Source organism: Haplochromis burtoni, unplaced genomic scaffold, assembly GCF_018398535.1.
Source record: "Haplochromis burtoni strain Fernald_Lab_line unplaced genomic scaffold, NCSU_Asbu1 Contig_166, whole genome shotgun sequence".
In the NCBI taxonomy this organism is placed as follows: domain Eukaryota; kingdom Metazoa; phylum Chordata; class Actinopteri; order Cichliformes; family Cichlidae; genus Haplochromis; species Haplochromis burtoni.
This window is the reverse complement of record NW_024582527.1, coordinates 182,734-200,975: the sequence shown is the minus strand read 5'-3', so window position 1 is coordinate 200,975 and position 18,242 is coordinate 182,734. Positions and strand designations below refer to the sequence as shown.

At 43.9% G+C, this 18,242-nt stretch overlaps 1 protein-coding gene across 1 annotated transcript in view; it reads left to right on the top strand.

Moving 5' to 3' along the window:
* The first annotated feature begins 549 nt into the window (after positions 1 to 549).
* The window catches only part of zdhhc8b (zinc finger DHHC-type palmitoyltransferase 8b), a 67,504-nt gene continuing 49,811 nt past the window's right edge, over positions 550 to 18,242 (top strand). Inside the window, exon 1 of the mRNA XM_005933340.3 lies at positions 550 to 871. Coding sequence (XP_005933402.1) covers positions 768 to 871 — 104 coding nt within the window. The 5' untranslated portion in view covers positions 550 to 767. The remainder of the gene's footprint in view (positions 872 to 18,242) is intronic.

Sequence of the window (18,242 nt, the reverse complement as noted above, 5' to 3'; positions counted from 1 at the left end):
ACTCCATTCATTCTGCACCATTTCACTATAAAATCATCGTAGGAGCCGCACATAATTTCCTCCCTTACAAGAGCTCGCTCCTGCCTATCGTCAGTGCTGAGGGAAAAATAATAAGGATGCTGAATTTAAGAGTGGAAGCTGAGTCGTTGGACAAATCAGTTCTGACTGCTGGGTGTTGTGTGCGTGCTCGGAGCTAAGCGGAGCAGTATTTAAACATATAAGAAATAGGCGTGTTACACACGACTGTTGCACATACGGGTGAGAGCCACCTGCACCGTGCAGCTAAGCAGCGTCCTCTCCCTAAACTTTAACACACGGGTTTGCATTAAATTAATGAAAGATACAGCAGATTGTTGAGGTGAAGCGTGAGCGTTTTCGAGGAAAGCGGATTTTACTGCGTATCAGCAAAATCTCGTGGGTGAAAAAAAATGATGAGAAAGAATTTGCGCAAATATGTTTCCTTGCAATTGGTTCTGATTAAGACGCTTGCCGGGTTTGCACCGAGGCTCCACCTTTTCGAGCGGTTCAGTGACCTCAGCAGTGGGCTGGATTGTAAGGGTGGGATTTCCAGGCTTTCACAGGCTCTGTGTATTACTGCCTCTGTCTCAGGATCTATGCAGCTTCAGCGATAGCGAGCACGGACTGCGTGTACCTTTCACGGCCATAGAGAGGCACATTCACACACCACACTGGAGCTCCCTTTTCTTCTTCTTCTCTACATGCGACTCCAATCGGAATAAATAATTAAGGAATGTGGAAATTACAGAATGCCCAACAGCGTTGGAAAGAGATTTAAACCCACCAAATACATCCCAGTGTCCACTGCTGCCACACTCCTGGTGGGATCGACCACTTTATTTTTCGTTTTCACGTAAGTTTGCACATTGCTTCCTCTTGATCTCATTCGTGTGTGCAGGGATTTTTTTCTTTCCTTCTTTCTCTCTTTTTTTCCTTTTACAAACTCTGCGCTTCCCTCAGATTGACACGGACACAGGGTGGATAGGGGCTGGAAGTTTGCACGGGTGGATAGAGTCACATAGGTGGGATAAGTGGGTTTTATAAAGACAATCCCCTACTGCTGAGATGCAATGAAAAAAGCAGCTCTCTGTGCAACCTCGGACACGCCATTCAGCTGCAAAACCTGCAAGGCAAACTTCCAATGAGCCTTGCAAGTTTAACAGGGCTAATGATCGTGGAGGAGACCGCGGTTTAGGCCGCAAACACTTCCCTTTAAAGAAAAGCCAGAGGCAGTTATTGACACATATTTTTTTTTAATGGTTGCAGTGGATCAGCGGTAAAAACAGTGATTTGTTAAGAGGTACAGAAAAGAAAGTGTAGTCATGCAGCAGTGGGGCTCGTTACATCTACCGTTAATGCGTCCTGCATCCACACTCACACAGGTTTTCCTTTAGGAGAAACTGGAGGTATGGGCTAAAAAAGAAGGCACAGTAAAATCAGTTTTCCAGAATTTTTCCATGGTTTCATGGAAGCTGACAGTGGTTCATCTGCTACATTATCACCTTGTCTGTCAATGATCACCCCACCCTGGAAAAGGAATGTCCCACACTCCCTACATCTGGAAGTCAAAACTGATGCTGTAAGAAGCTCCGATAAGAGCAGGGAGAGTGGTGTGTCTCTGAATCACCATCCCTCCCTCATTCATTCCCCCTCAAGTGGTAAGCCTCAGGCGAATGGATTATCAATGGAATCAGCATCACGCTCCATCTCACATCTGCAAAATACCCCGAGGGCGTGGGTTTGAAATTCATTTTGGGGACCTCTGACCTATAGAGGGATAGCTTGCCCAGCTTCCATCTTGGATGGTCTGCTAAAGAGTAAAAAACTGCTGAATGGGATTCCTCACCCTTCAGCGGAGGGAGGTTTTGCTGTATGCCACAGCTGCCAATAGGAGACACGCTGGCTGTAGAGATGATTCATTCAGCAGCATTAGAACTGATTTCAGTTTAGACATACAAATGTAGCCTTTTCACATTAAAACTGCACAGGATGCTTTTTCTTTTTCGGTCTTCGCAGTGTGAATTGCTTGTGTCCACCTGGACAGTACATGCTTTATCTGCTCTCTCTCTCTTGCTGTCAGGTCATTGGCTGAGACTAAAGGAAACATATGGTGCTTGTGGGCTGTGTCATTAAAAATCCCAACTCTGCCTGGTGTACTGTCTGGGGCTTTGCATAAACAAATGGTCTGATTTACAAGTCCTGAAACAGAGTCAGTGTTTTGTGATTTCATATGAGAAATCAGAATGTCCCCCTCCAACAGATCTTTTAAGAGCATTATTAGTCCGTCTTTTGCTGGTGTTCACGTCACTCTATACTTTAAGGTTTACCCCTAGCAGATGGTTAAAGGGTGAGGATTAGGCTTTACTTTATGTTACCTTCATTTGCCAGGAAAAGGCCCTAAGAATTGACTCGTGTATAATGGAACCCCCCCGGGGAGCGGTACACGTCCAAACTAGGCCATGCCTCCTCATTCTCAGACACACACAGAGTCCATTATTTCATTATTTTGAATTCAGTCTAGCCTTGCGAAAAGACACGCTTCTAGTTTTTATCTAATGCATATTTACGGACTCCAAAGTGCAAACATCCATAAACTACAGCAGTCTGGAGTTAAAACTTAAGAACTACATCAGTCCCTGATGCACACATGTAGATGCAGCCAGCCAGGGACACAAATCTTTTTTTATTCCCGGGCCTCAGTGAGCTAAAGGTCTTACTGCTGCCAGCAAACCGCTTGGTGTCATATGGGCAACTGGAGTGTCCGTGGTGTGTTACTGTGTTTGGCTTACTGACGCCTGACAGTTTGTGTTTCCCACTGAGACTGAATTAGAACATGTTAGTACAGAATTATTTATATAGCCTCACACCATGACCACGACTCATCACAAAAAATATTGGCAATAAATTAGGATTTTTAGTCACGGTTTAGCCATCGCATCATCGTCATCATCGCAGCCTAATCTGTGGTGCTTAGTCCTGTTACTGTGTCTAAACGTGTCCCAGCTTTGTATGGCTGTACCTTTTCAGTATTTTTTCAGTCTAATCACTGACCTTGACCATATGCCATATGGATGTCCTGGAAATAAGACTGTTAGTTTCCAAGTCTAATAGTTAACATGTTAGAGCAGGCGTGGAGATGTGTTGAAAAACAGGCGTCGATCGTCTGGACGAGGCTTACGCTCTGCAGTGCTTGCCGTGTGGAGGTGATTTATGAGAGAGGTGGTCAGTAGTGATGGTTGGAGGCTGAACATCACCGGGATTGAGACCAGAGCTGCACACTAATCTTCAAATTCCACACATTTCCTCTTTTTCGCCGTTGTTTCAGTGAATCCAACTTCGTTCTCTACCTGCTGAATGCTTGTGTTTCGTTAAGAGGTGCTTGTGAAGATTTTTAAGGGTATTTTTGACATGGTGGCGAAGAGAGTGCAGATTAGTCTATAGAGGGTCTAGAAAGGGCTAGAAGGAGGAAAGGAAAAGCACACTACTGCAGCACGTTCATGCATAGAGCCTGGTCTGTGTGGCTTATCTTTGTGGAAGTCACAAATCCACAACAGTAGCAGGACAGATTTAAAGTTCTACAGTTTTTCTACAATCCAAGGGTTGGTGGGGCTGCTCCGACTTCCCCAGAGAGAAATCCAAGTTGAGGCATTCCAACAAAAATTCTAACTGGGAACTCAAAGATCCTGACTTCTGAATTAATGTGGAACACATCATTAAGCCAGCCTCAAAGTTGAGATTAGTCTAACTAAGGACACGCCCACTCTACAGTGCTGATGGTTAGCTTGCATGTCATGATTCGAGTTTCTGAATTTACCTGACATATCATGGTCTCTTGCAGCTACAATGTAGTTAGTCTGTTCCTTCAATTTAAAAAATGTAAACTGGCACAGACATTATTTAAGGAGAAGATGTGGCACTCAAACAATCTTGAAGGATCTAGGAGAGAATTCAGAAATACTAAAGACCCACCATCCCAAAGATCCAATCAGCATTAATCACCCGTCATCTCGTGATATTATGAAACTGTGACCGTGCAGTGTAAAACTACAACTCGCGGGGAAAAGTCTTGCACGCCTTATATTTGCCACAAATTTGTTTGCCTTTTAAAGCCATTTCTAAAAGCTATTTTTGCCTGCTTCCTCACCACAAGGGGGCGCCACAGTGGGTAGCTTTGCTTGATTGACGTGGCAGAGTTTTAACTTGAGGCCCTTTCTGACACGAACCCGCTTCACTATGGAGTCGTGCACGTTTGATGTCCCAGTGATCACTGAAGTGAAAATGACTGGTGTCTTCCCATTGATAGGCTGCGTGCTTCAACCCAACTAACTGGATCCAATCCAAGATCGCTGCTGAGTTTCGGGAAACTTTGGTTCTGTTTCATCAGGTGTTTCAGCCAAATGCCATTCACAGCTTTTCTGTGTAACACTGAATCACTGAAAGCACAACTGAATGTTTCCATCATGAATGTTTCCTCCACCTCATCCTGGGTGTGTTTTCTGTCTGCTCAGTTGCTGCTGTCTGTTTTTTCGAGGGGATCAGTAAAATAACTTGTAATCATTAATGTTTCACCGCTTTGTATTCGTGTTTGTTGGAGCTCATTTGCCTTCCTTGCGTGTGACCTTACTGGCTTCGAGGCGAAGTGGGTTTGACTGTAGTTAAATCAACTCTTGGTCTTGTCTTGTTTATGCTCGGTTGCCAGACTATCTTGGCCTGCTTTAAATATTGCTCATATGACGCTGGGACTGATTTGGGTTAAGTTTGTTTATTTAAATAGACGATCGAGGACACTTGGTCAAGTTTGAGCTGTCTCAAGGGCAGAGCATGTCTCAGAAGAAGGAAACTACCCGCTGGCCTAATGGCTCTTTCCATGTCTGCGCTTATGAACAAGCATCTATCAAATCTTAAAAACTAGAGAAGCTAAGCCTCCCTGATGTGTACTTCACAACATGGTTGCACATTTCGATCGGGATCGATCGTGGCTCAAGAGTTGGGAGTTCGCCTTGTAATCGGAAGGTTGCCGGTTCGAGCCCCGGCTTGGACAGTCTCGGTCGTTGTGTCCTTGGGCAAGACACTTCACCCGTTGCCTACTGGTGGTGGTCAGAGGGCCCGGTGGCGCCAGTGTCCGGCAGCCTCGCCTCTGTCAGTGCGCCCCAGGGTGGCTGTGGCTACAATGTAGCTTGCCATCACCAGGGTGTGAATGTGTGTGTGAATGGGTGGATGACTGGATATGTAAAGCGCTTTGGGGTCCTTAGGGACTAGTAGTAAAAGCGCTATACAAATACATGCCATTTACCATTTGAGCCCAGTGAGCTTTTGCAAAAATGTTCCCTGATTCCCACAGGAGTAGCAGATTTCAACTTGTAAGTCAAGTTCATCAGGATCCATCTTCAGCTACTTTCTACTGAAAAAAACTTTCTTGATTTCTCCTGCCTGCAGCTTAGCCTGGTGCTCCGACCTCACAGGGAAGGGCTCACCTTCTTTACAAGTCCTACCCTAACCCCTGGGTCCTGCCCGTATTCGGTGAACTATTCTGTCCTCGCACGCTATCTCTGCTTTAGGTTTCAGTCCCTCAGCCCGGCTGGATAAGACGCAATCTTGTCCTCGTGTTACACAGAGGATGAAACTTTGATAATCTTAACAACGCTAAAAGCAGCTGCAAGACGTGCAGACTCCCCGGGGCTTAAACATCCCCTCGGCCTATTCATAAAGTCCATGCAGTGCAGTCTCGTGGTTTGTAGAGAGCTGCTGTAAAAGCAGTAGCAGATCAGTTCAGTGTGGCTAGCTTTGTCTGATTAGATAACACTGTAATTTCCTCTGTAGGTCCTCATCTATCAGCACCTTGGAGTGAGGGCTTGGAGATTGACAGGTGCAGTGCAGGGCTGTGTCACATCCGCTCTCAGAAGGTAGTTAGGGTGACAGAAGGGGCCACATTTCACTTAAATTAATTTTTAAAGAGTAAAATAAAACTCACCTGAGACTTCTCTCCTCACATTACACTCTGATAGCTTGTAACAGTATGTCTTTAGTCCGTGTGGTAGCTTGTGATTAACTATCATTCTTATTGTGGTCTATGGTTTACCACATGGCATTTTTCCCAGCCGGGAATATTATTACAGATTGACCAGTTTCCTACTTCTGCAGCTCCCCACAGCCTCAAAGCGGCTGCAGCCGCTACTCCACATGGAAGTCAAAAGATAGTCCCTTTTTTCCTGAAACACCAGACTTAAGTCAGAGTGAAGGACTGTGTTGACTGGGAAGTATTTACACTTGCAAACAGCCGTGGCCCTGTGTGATGTCCCCACACCCTAAATGTCTTCATTTGATGGAAAAATAGAGAGAAAAGAATCAAAACTCCTTTGAAAGGCTGCGTCTTTGATGCCGTCATGGAGCTTCAGCCTGAGATCATTTCTATTTAAGTCCAACAGCTTTGTTATTTATTTATTTTCATCTGTATGTGGCAGAAACTAAACTGCAGTGGCTCATATTAGCTCGTTACAGCCACACTGGTTTTGGTGAATGTGCTCTTTGTTTCAAGGGAGAATGTAAACGGTGTGGAACAGCACTTGTTGTAAAAAAAAAAAAAATAATTAAGTGTTATTTAGGTCGGCGAGACTGTGCTGGTGTCCACAGAGTATCAATTACTTTGTTCGTCATTAGCATTTGTAATTTGCCCCACATCATTTTATTTTTAATGGTTCATGGTTATTGTGCCTACAAAAGTCAGTAGGAATGTAAGTGAGATCGAGCTTGGCGCGGTTGTTGCACCTGTCACGACTTTGATCTATTGCATAGGTTTTGTGCATCGTGTTGAGCGTAAATGCGAGCAGAGCTTGGATGGACCGCCGGTGCTTCTCTGCTCGACGCTCAGTTGTCACTCCATCACCTGAATCTGGACGCCATCTCTAAAATATTTTCAGCTGCTGACAATAACAGGACCATCACTGTGACTTTCAGATGTACATCTTGATCTGATAACGGTCAAAATGAGCAGGAGTCCTAAGACCAGCTCAGTCCGGCACCAAGTTGTGTAGAGCTGTGTTTGTCTCGAGCACAAAACTGCACAATTTTCACAGTGCAGGCTCTAAGCAAGGTTGAGAACCACACTTGATTTTCTATTTCATGTGACATTCCAGTTTGTTTGACAAAGGAAAACAACTTAAAACACGGTGGGCACTGGTTTTTATTGTCAGTGGAAACTATACTGCAGTTGTTTCAAAAGGAAAGTGCACTGAATTCTCCTTTTTATCAAACTGGATTTTTAGTTTTTTCAGTTTGTTTGTATTATTATCTGAATGTATGTGACCCTGAAGGTGCAGGTGGACAAGAAGAGAGCTGTAGCACTGCCTGCAAAGTATTCATCTCACACGTTTCTTTTGTCGTGGAATGAATATGCTAATAGTTACTGAGGGAGTTCTGCCTCACAATTAGCAAACAGCTACAACCAAGATACCCTCCACACCCTCCACACCCTCCACACAAACATAAAGCAGTGCTTTCCTCTGTGGCAGGGAAACATCATATATCTGCCATGTTGTGTTCAGCTGTGTTGTCCCCTCAAAGTAATGTTAGTTGTTTCTCGTTAGGGGCACTGTACCACGAGTCTTTGAGCAACTGACCACTCTGCGCGTCACACAAACGGATCAAGTTAAGCTTTAGAGTGAGGGTGGGCTTTTGTGATTTGGGCCAGCTTTGCAATACATTTTGTGTATTTATTTAAGCCTGTTAAACAGCATTAAAGAACTCAAAATACAGTTTAATTCAGCTCATTAAAAGCTTTGTGTTGACTTTTTTTATTATTAGTTTGGTTTGCCATCAAAGTTTAAGCACCTTAATCTGTAGAGGGAGGCGACTTTCATAAAAAACATGCTCCTAGATTTCCTAACACATGGTGAGCTCCAATCTTTGTTCTTTAAATCAGGCCAAACTCTGAACTCGTGGGCATTTATTAGATTTTCTCATGTAGTCTTTTATATAAAATGTTTGAATCACACAAATGTAACACGGCGTGAAAACGAGTGAGGGAGCGCCTTTAAGTTTTCCAGATCAATGTGGTTGGATGGAACTTTTTAGATTCTTCTTGCTTCCCACCGCAGCTCGTGACTTTTTTCTTCCTCCGTGTCTATTTAAAGTGCCTTTGGTTTCTCTGAAGCAGTAACTTTGTGGAGCCAAAAAGAGTAAATTGTGCCTTGTGATGCCGTAGTTGAGCTAAATGGATCCATGTGGACTCGGCGCACAGCAGTGTGTGGGCGAAAAGTGCGGGAAAGTGCACTGAGGTGCTCTCAGAGTTTGCTGTGTGCTTCTGTGCCCTCCCACCAGCTGAACAAGCCCAGGCCTCCTGGAAAGTCTCCTCTCGGGGAACATGTGGGATCAATTTAGACCTCCAGCCTCTCCCTCCTCGGGTTTCTCCACCCTGTTTTCCCCTCCTGTTGTTTTGTCAGGGAGAGAGACCTTGACTCTTAATAACTCACAGCAGAACTTTGCATCTTAACACTCTAGACACAACAGCTTTCTGAGAAAGTGTAGTGAGCTGAGGCACCTGGTGTGTAACGGTTCACGTCTAATACATCTGGGGAGCTCAGCCGATAGGCTCCATTATTATGCCGCTTTGCCACCTATAAAAATCTGTTGAAATAAGTTGCCACAGCCAAAAAGACCAGATATCATTTCTATGTATATCTGTGTAAAGACCACTTCACACATCTACTTAAAGCTAGTGCAGAAGTTTGATGTGATTTCTTATTGCTTATTTGAAACTATTCTAAAATAGGAGACAGGATGTGAATGTGGAAGGTGTTACTTTTATCTTTCATCTACAGATAATTATCTCAACTTTTCACTTTCAAAGCCCCACCATAAGCTTCTTGCGCTACAGTTATGCTGTGTAGTTCACTTTCACTGCTCTTGTCAGGGTTGTTTCCTCACACAGCGGGGAGCTGTTAGTAAAACATTTTAATGCCCGCTGCTGTAAACCGCCTGCGTAGCACCGAGCAACCAACTAAGTCGAGCTTTTAGCACCCCTGGATCTGGTAATGAGAGAGAAAAAATGGTCCGGGAGCATGCTGGGTGCTGGATTCGCACGTGCAAGGTTGACAGAAAAATAAATCCTAATGTTGTAGCAGCTTGTGAACAAGTATCCCATCATATCAGCTTAAAAGGTGACAGTGTGTCGGTGTAGCGTGATTTTTGTGTTACAGCCAGCCAGTTTTACAACAAAAAAAATCAGAGGAAGATTATTATTTTTCCTCCTCGTCCTCCTCGTCCTTGAATGTGCATACATGGAAGACAGAAGCAGGAAGAGCAGCAGCCAGACCACAGCACAGAACTATAGCTGGACATTGATATGACATTGAGGCAGCTAGACTTGAGTTGGGTTGCAAAGTGGTTTGCAGCAGTTCAGTTTAGATCAGCTGAGCAGCACTGGAGCTTGAATTTTCTGCCTGAACTAAGGTAATCCCAGATCTAATGCAGGTTTTAACATAAACTTGCACTTGTACTCATTCACTCTTGTCTCTGACGCTGTCAGTCTTGAGCCATGATCACCTGTGCGAAGCTTGTGTACATTCCCTTTGTAGCTCGCCACAGAGGCAGCGTTGTCCTGCCATGTCTGTCACATGCTCTTATTTCACACCACTCTGGGCAGTTCATACACAGGTAGCATTCGATTCATATTTCATGTCCAAAATGCATTTGCAAGCATATAAAAGTGTCCTTGTTCAGAAAGACCTGTAAACAAAAAATTACAAGCCTGGCATAAAAAATGAATGTCATAGTTTTGTTTCTAACTTTTATAGCGTTATCCCGTCAAGACCTGATTTGTACATTCTCATATTTTATGATGTCCTTCTAGCATTCAAACGGGCAAATACAGTCCTTCTTGTTTTTCATGCTATTACATATTACCACAGTTTAAACCTGGAGGATCGTTTTTACAGCTCAGAGACTGTGCAGTCGACTTGTGCTTTTTTTTATAGCTACTGTTATATAGTTTTATACTGTTATAGCTGCTGTTTCTGAAAACAATAAAGAAACCCGCTGATGCACTTCTATTTTTAGTGCACTACGTGACAGAAAATCAAAAAAGTGGAGGAATTAATGCTCACGATCTCTCGAAAGGAAGTTGTTGACATATTTGTGACAGAGACGGTGCGCGCAACTGTCCAGTGTTGAACAGTGGGCCAGCTCAGAGCTGTGGATTTCCTCTGTTGGTTTGTTTTCTTTGGAACAATTCTGGAGAAAAGTCTGCATTTCTTTCTGTCGTGCACATGCACAGCTGATGCAGTCATGGCTCTTTCAACCGAAAAACAAGGACAGGAAGTTTGACTCAGCGTCTGTGCACAGAAAATATTTCACTTCTCACTCATCTTGTTTTGGGGGAAGTTCAGTGGTACAGATCAGAGAAACTTCAGTGTGTCATTCAATTGATATAATCTTTTCTTTTTTTTTTACATTGCGACATCATAACAGTTGAGCTGGGCACTTGATGTCATTATTGAGCAGTAAGCACTCCCCGTTCAGAACAGCAAAGTGGATCATCTGTTTTGTATCTGCAGGTTTTGGTGCTTGTGTCGGTGCTGTTCAGCTGTTCTGTGCATTTTCAAAACGTATTTTGAGGATATGCTCACTCTCTAAGCCCTGACTTTCTAGTGGCATATCTGCCACTGCTATCATTGTAAACAGCATTATAAATGTGCTGTGTTAGAAAGATTTTGAGAACAGCAGCGAGAAACGCTAACTCGGGATAGTGGGAGTTGCTAACTGAACTTGGAGGCCCGGAGCTTAATCCTGTCCTACCTTATCTTTCAGGGTGTAGGACGTTTTCTCTTTGTTTTGCCTCTTTTCTTGCAGGGCGTCAAAGTGATCCAACTTGAGAGCCTGATCTATTTGGTAAAACCATTAATGTCAACAGAGCAAGCCAAAGAAATTAATGCGCGACTTTGATGTCGGCGCTTGGAGACATTTTACTTCAAATTAGGATCTTACTTGGAGTTTTAATCTGACCTGCGCGTGGCAGGGATCTAACTCCGTGACCTGGCTGCACTGCAGCCTCAAAGCGTGTGATTAGAGCTGACGTAAACAACAGACTTTGTTGCTCTCAAAGTATGTTGCGCCCAACCCTGTCCCCATTGCTACTACCACCGTGTGCATTCCTAGCAGTGTGAATAATTGCTAAAGTCCTGATTAAACGGCTGTAGAAGTATTAGCCGCTTGTCCAAATCCAGCTAATCCTTTAAATTGTTTAAAAAGCGTTCCCGTTGACAGGAAAGCCGTCCTTCCATCAAGGGCCAGGGCTGATTGCCATGTCTAGACTGACACGTGTGGTGTTCTCGGTTTAAATGTTTTTCTGCTTGCACTGCTTGAAACCCTTAAAGCTCGTCCTTGTTGATCAGAATGTATGTATTTAAAGTAATGCCTTCATTTCTGTGGTTCTTATCTAACCACAAAACATTCCCACCTTATTACTTACATTAGAATATTTTTTTATTAAAAATTTCAAATAGTTGGTGATTAAATATGAGAAAGTGCATCTACCTAAATATGTATGTATTAGTGCTGTCAGCGTTAATCTCGTTAAAATGACGTTAACGCCATAACCGCACTAACGTGGCAAATCTCCGTTAGCGAGTTAGCGCGGATCGCCCCGTGCGTGGGGCTGCACGGCGCTAACGCGTTAACGTCATTTTAACGAGATTAACGCTGACAGCACTAGTATGTATCTAAATATGTGCTGGTTTTTCATTTGCAATTTATATTCTTGAATGCTTGTTTGCCTTTTCATACAATTAATCACATATCATGTTGGCTGAGACTCATAACTCTAGAAAATAACAGCTAAACATTGTGATGTATTTAAGCCCTCTGGCTAAAACTGATCTTTTTCTAATTCTACCAGATGGTTTTGGTCCTGAAAACAAACTAAACGAAAGAAGTGATCGTCCCAAAAAGAAGCAGACCCCATGTGCTGTGGATAGAAGTTTAAGCTATGCCTCCTATGCATTAGCATTATGTTGGTCTGCTTCTGCAGCAATGATGGTAACCAGCATGACTGAGGAGGACACAGAGCGGACGGCCTGTGCAGGTCATATTGTGGGAAGTACCCCTCATGTCTCTTTGAAACTAAAAAGATGTCATTTATCAGCTCGTGCAGCTGGTTTTAAAGCATGACCTCACTTGAAAATTGAGCACATTGTGCGCTCACACTCAGCTGCCCTATTGTGTGTGGCGAGTTCACTGATCCACTTCTAGAGAATTCGTCCCTTCTGTTTATCTCCTACTTTGCCTCTGCAGACATTTTTGCACTTTTATAACTGTGGCTACATTTCTCTGCTGACCCGAGCGTACGCTGACAACTTTATCAAGAAGGATCAAAAAACAAAACAAAACTGTGTTTAATTGATGTTAGTATTAGTCTCCCAGAACACAGAGAGGATTCAAATCTACACGGAGAAACATGGAGCACAGGAGAGCTACTTTACTACAGTTCATGTTCCTGATCGCCTGCTTTAATCTGGCTGCACCCGCAAGATGATAGGATGATTTTCTTCTATTGTTATGTATGAAAACATTTCTGTTTGAATCTGTCTGACAGCAACAGCTAGAGATGTTTTCTCTGAATGTGGCCCTGGGGGTAAATCCTTACCAGTGTGGGATCCAGCTGTGTATTGTGCGAGTTACAGCATCTGTCAGTGTGGAGCCAATTTGACCAAAGTGAAGTATTCTCTCTGCTTCTCACCTTACGTGCAATTAAAATACTTCTGTAGCAGTTTCACCACAGAAGCTCAATAATTCAGCAGTAATGTGTCTCTCTGCATTATTCTCATGAGGACGCTGGCTTTTAGCATCACTGAATATCAGACAGGCATAATCTGTGAATATCAAGTAGTTTGTTTTATCGATCTTTGTACGAGGCCGTACTCAGCTCTGTACGCACTGCTCTCCTTAATTCAATTCACATTCTGATCCTGCATATCCTCGTCCACCGTGTGTTTTGTGACAATAACGTCCAGTGCAAGTGTGCGTTCTTTTTGTATATTGACCTCTCAAACATTTTACCCACCTAAAGTCTTTGCCGTGATTCGAGCGAAGTCAGCTTCACAGTCCAGAGTGCTCCACAAACATCTTTCACAAGTTTCTTCACGTCTTTCACTCCCCCCCACGATGCCACGATTGACTGTCCACTTTGGTTTGTGGAGACGCCGCCTTTCTGAGGGGACGCATGTGTTTTTGTCATCTCTCTGTGGCAGGTTACATTCCCTGCGATATGTGCTTGTGGGTTTAGCCCGCCTTGCCATATCTGTCTTGCTCCATGTTAATGAAATCATTCAGGGTTGCAGAGCTTATCTGTGACAGGCCCTGGCGTTTTCTCGTCCCTATAAGCATATTCCTGCCTGCACTAATGTGCTGGGTGCTGCAAACTGAGAAGCTCCCCCTGAGAGTGTGTGCAGAATGTTATTAGTGAGTTTCAGTTCTTCCCTCGAGACGTCTGTCGCATTTTACTCTCCGAACAAAGTTTTCGTGGGCTTTTTTTAAAAAGGAGAGCTTCTATTGCATATGTATTTCTTGAAATGCAGTGTTTCATTTTGGGGTTTTTTATTCCTCTCGTTTTATTATCCATATGTATTCACATTTCTTGCATGTTTCTCACTTCTGAGTCCTTCTTAAAGCAGTGCGTTTGGCTTGAGATGGCTACTACTGGCCCTGTTTTTGAGTCTGAGCACAGTAAACAGAGAGATGACCAACCAGGGAGCCATAAATGCCATCCGCAATGTTGTGACAGATTGGATTGAAAGCCCAAATGAATAGCTACCCAAGAACGGATGAGGAGGAGGAGGAGGAGTGGAAATCACAGTCACAAACTACACCTGTCTAAAAGAAACACCAACAGCATGAACAGTTGTTTAGGTTAGTGCAGAAACAGCAGTAGTACAGCTGTCTTAACTCCCACACACACCTCCCTAAGTAAGCATGCAAACGTAGCTTAGATGTCAGGAAACACGGCGGTTCAGCTCGGATAGTGATGGGCGAAGAGTTGCCGTTCCGTCTGTAGCGGCTGGAAAAAAAGGTTTTCCTCTCAGCAGGTGGGGTGACAGGGAGCGTGACAACAGCTGCCCGGGAAGCCCGCCTTCATGTGACATGGGTTGAGGTGTGGTGACAGCTGGAATGAGAGGACACGAATATGCAGAACTGAACTAAAGAGGAAAAAAACAACAACCAGCTTCTGTGCATCAGCCTTCTGCTGACACTATAGAGTCCCACAAAGTGATATTTTTAGACCATTGCTAATACAAATCTGAGCACCTGTCTCATGGTTTTAGGAGCCCGTCATTATGCTAGACCTGTAGACTTTGACAAACAGGTCTGTCGCCATTGGCCGCAGTCTGTAAAATCTCACAACAGCTTCTTCTGTTACCACAACAAGCATAAAGGACTCCTATAGACTGCATGTGCAGTAGACGAGCCACTAAAACAAAACAAAGCATTGTATGTACAACTGCAGAATCTGAACAAAAAAGTGTTTAAATATTAATATTTAAACACTCTTAAATGGAAAGATAATGCTAGCTGCATATTTGCACACATTTCAGCTGTTGTTTTCCAGCCTGCTCGTGTGACAATGATGGACTATGCAGTATAATATGAAAGTGTGCATACTGCTTGACATTACAGTTCACAGATATCAGCACCATATGTGGACATTTGTAGAGCCTGCAATGATATGGGACACATCCTAGACTGGCACAACCTCGCGCCTTGTGACAAAGACACGCATGGTAGTGCAGATTTTGGTATTGAGCTGATACCAAGTAAGGAAAGGGCCAGTACTGCTTACATGGGGGGGCGGTGTGTCATGGCTTATGAGATGAATCATCACACTGTGTCCACACTAATACTTAACACAACAAAACACACCTTTCAGTTTTTCGTGTATTTGTTTTTTTATTTCCCAAAAATTATTTATTCAACACAATTTAGTGGATCGATGGATCCAATACCAGCACCGGTATCGATGCTGTCAATATTTGGATTTATACGTCCACCTCCAATATGGTGCTTTTCCTCTCTACATCATTTGGGAACTATTAAGTGCCCTCCCAAATAACTATGATTAGCAGCAACATTAAGCAAGCCTGCAGGAAAAATGACGACTTATTATATGTGACTGTCGACACTTTTATGTGTCCCATTAATATAATCGTGTCTCTGTGGCCCGCGGGGTTGGTCGTGCGCTCCTGTTTACCTCTGAGAAAGCAGGGCTGTGTGTTAAAGCAGACGTGCGGTGCTGAGAGCTTTGCTGGTCCTGCCAACACATTTTTCAAGCCCCGTTGAAATCACGCCTCGCGGTATGCTTAATGAAGCACGGGGCAGAATGAGCAAGAGTATTGATCTTCCTTCTAATGGGTTATGCATGAAGCTGAAGCTAATTATATTCTATAGACTACACAGTGGAGAAAGTTTATGAAGGCAGTGACATGACCTAATCATTTCTCTAGGGGTGGAGCTTCACGTGTGCCACAGTTGGAGGCAAAAAATGGCGTCGTATTGAGCTTTTGCTCCCATTTACTTCCTTACTTTGCGAACAGAATAGCCGCGCAACTGCATGTCTACTGTAAAAGACATGCAGTTGTTTGCACTGCTTACTTGTAACGTTACCTACAGCCCAGAATAACCAGTTCACCCCGCTGTATCAGACACTCACTCCTCTGTAACCAGTTATTTGTCCCTTTAGGATGTTCAGCTGCTGTCACACACTGCTAAATGTTCGAGTCTGTATGATGTGCCCCCAGAGGGAAGAGCAGAGGTAAAGTTGTAGCTCTGATTTGGAACTTCAGAGGCCGTAATATTAATGTACTAATAAAGTGTAAGCACACAGGGCACCTCTGCGTACAGACCCTTCATCCATGACAAGCGTGTTTACTGCTCAGCCATCGCTCGTGTGCGTTACTGCTTTACATTCAGTGTGTGCGTCAAAGCTTGCAGAGCCGGCGACAAGGGCTGCCATTCAAACACTTCACTGCGCTCATTTGCAATCTGTTCTCCACATTGCCAGGCTAAGTGGTGACTGAGCGAGGCCTATTTTTAACTTCCCAACGTAACTGGAGCACAGTGCTCCTTCATTGACACGAGTAGCACAGCTAATGGGCAGGTAGTTGTCAATCAGCAGTTATAGTTTCTTTTCATTTCCCATTTTTTTGTCTTTCTACTCAACATCATGAATAAACAAACAAAACAAAGCAGAAACAGCACGGCAGATCTGGGATTGCTTTACTTTTCTGTAATTGTTGCTTGCTGGTACCGTTTATCTTGGCTGCGAGACTGGAAAAAAAAAACACAAGCATTTTGTGCTCTGACTGAGCTGGCCAGCTGCCAGCCCTTATCTTCAAGCCATATCCAGGAGGACATTTTTATCACACTTCCATGTGTACAAACTCAAGAGCCAGAGCAAACAGCTCTGCTGAACTTTATCTTTTCTTCCCCCTCTCAGACAAAATGCATCATCAAGTACAGGGGAGTGCAAACATTAATAAATCTCGGAACTCTTCGGCCTCTTGACGTGGGCGTTTACTTTGAGGGGATATCACGAGCTGTTAGATTTGGCCTGTTTGCTTGCATAAGGTCTGACCGGTGATCATCAGCTGAGGCTGTGACCTTCCTCCGCTGCGTCTGAATGAAACAGATGGGTTGGGACTTGCACGGGGAGTCTGACTCTGCTGATGACTCCTGCGCCTCTTTTTGCTCTCAGAGCTGCATGTGCACATTCACACGGTGATCTTTTAATGTGGGCTGAGGTCAAATTGGTCTCAGCCAAATCAACACAATTAGTTGATCTGACTGTATTAGGATACTAATGTCTGTGTGAGTGTGCATTTCCATGTTTCTAGCAAAGGCTACTATGAGTCCTAGTCTAGCAAGACTTACATTTAAAATGGCTAATCTTAGAGGTGTTATAGCAGCCACAATGCTGTAGCACAGTTTCATGTAAAGCAGTGTTAAACAGAGTAATAACAGGACATCTGCTAGACTCTCTGGTTGATTCACATTAAATCTTTCACGTATTTGCAGCATTAGAGCAGCTGACTTGATATAGACTAGATTTCTGCCGTCTGCCCGGGTCCACCCGTGTGGCTCACTGTTGTGTTTTTAGCACATTTTAAACATCACTGGAGCTTTGTGGCGCATAGTAATAAGCTATAAAATCTTTGTCTACACAAGCTTTGCTATAAAATACTGCTTATCTGGTGTGGTGGACTTGTAGGGTTTTTCCACAAAGATCACAGGAAGTGGGATCTTATTCCTTTCAGAGCGATCCCTGCGGGGAGACCGTGTGGTGTCTTCTAGCAATGACTGTTGAGTTCATCACAGTCTGTGTGAGAGCAGTGGAGAGGTTACTGAACGACCCCCCTTCCCCCAGGTTGGCTCATTGTTTGTACTAGACTGTTAAACCATATATATATATCATATATGTCTTTGATGGAAAATATTGAAAGTACCAGCTGTTGATTCAGGAGCATTTCTGTGAGACAGAAGAGGTTAAATCAATCTGAATATCAGCGGCTTCCTTGTCAGCCTGTAATGCAGACCAGTCTGCTTTTCTCCTGTTACACCTGCTGCATTTTACAGGAAATTGAGTGTCTTACAGGAGCTCTCTTGCTTGGTTGCTGCCACTTCCTTTGATGCCAGGCCTAATGAGGTTTACATGAAGGCCCAGCTGGCAAAGGCCCTGCCCCAACACCGGATACTGACTCAGGAGATGAGGATTGGGTCTGTGCTGGAGGCTTGTCCCCCTTCCAGGGACTGCTGTACAGGCTATTGCACTATGTGTGCCACACATCCAACATACCCCCTTGTAAAGGGGGACAGGGGTGTATGTTGGATGCAGCACATTTCTCCGTGTTGCCAGATATAAAGCTATATTTATCTACACAGGATAACTTCTGATCCAACACTCCTTCACAGTACTGCCTCAAGTGAAGCTTATACATTTACACACACACAGTATGCATAACGAGAGTTTACAGTGGCAGCTGGAGAAACTAGACACCAGTTTGCAGGGTTTAATAATAAATGTGGTGCTGTTGTAACATTTTGTCCCGTACTTCACTGCATGAATAAAATAATATGGCTGCAAAGCCACAAAACATTTCATTCCTGCTAGCGGGCACAAGGCAGCAGTTCAAATATTTGGCGTCATTGGCAGGAAATTAAGTTTGCTGATAGGGGTTTAACGA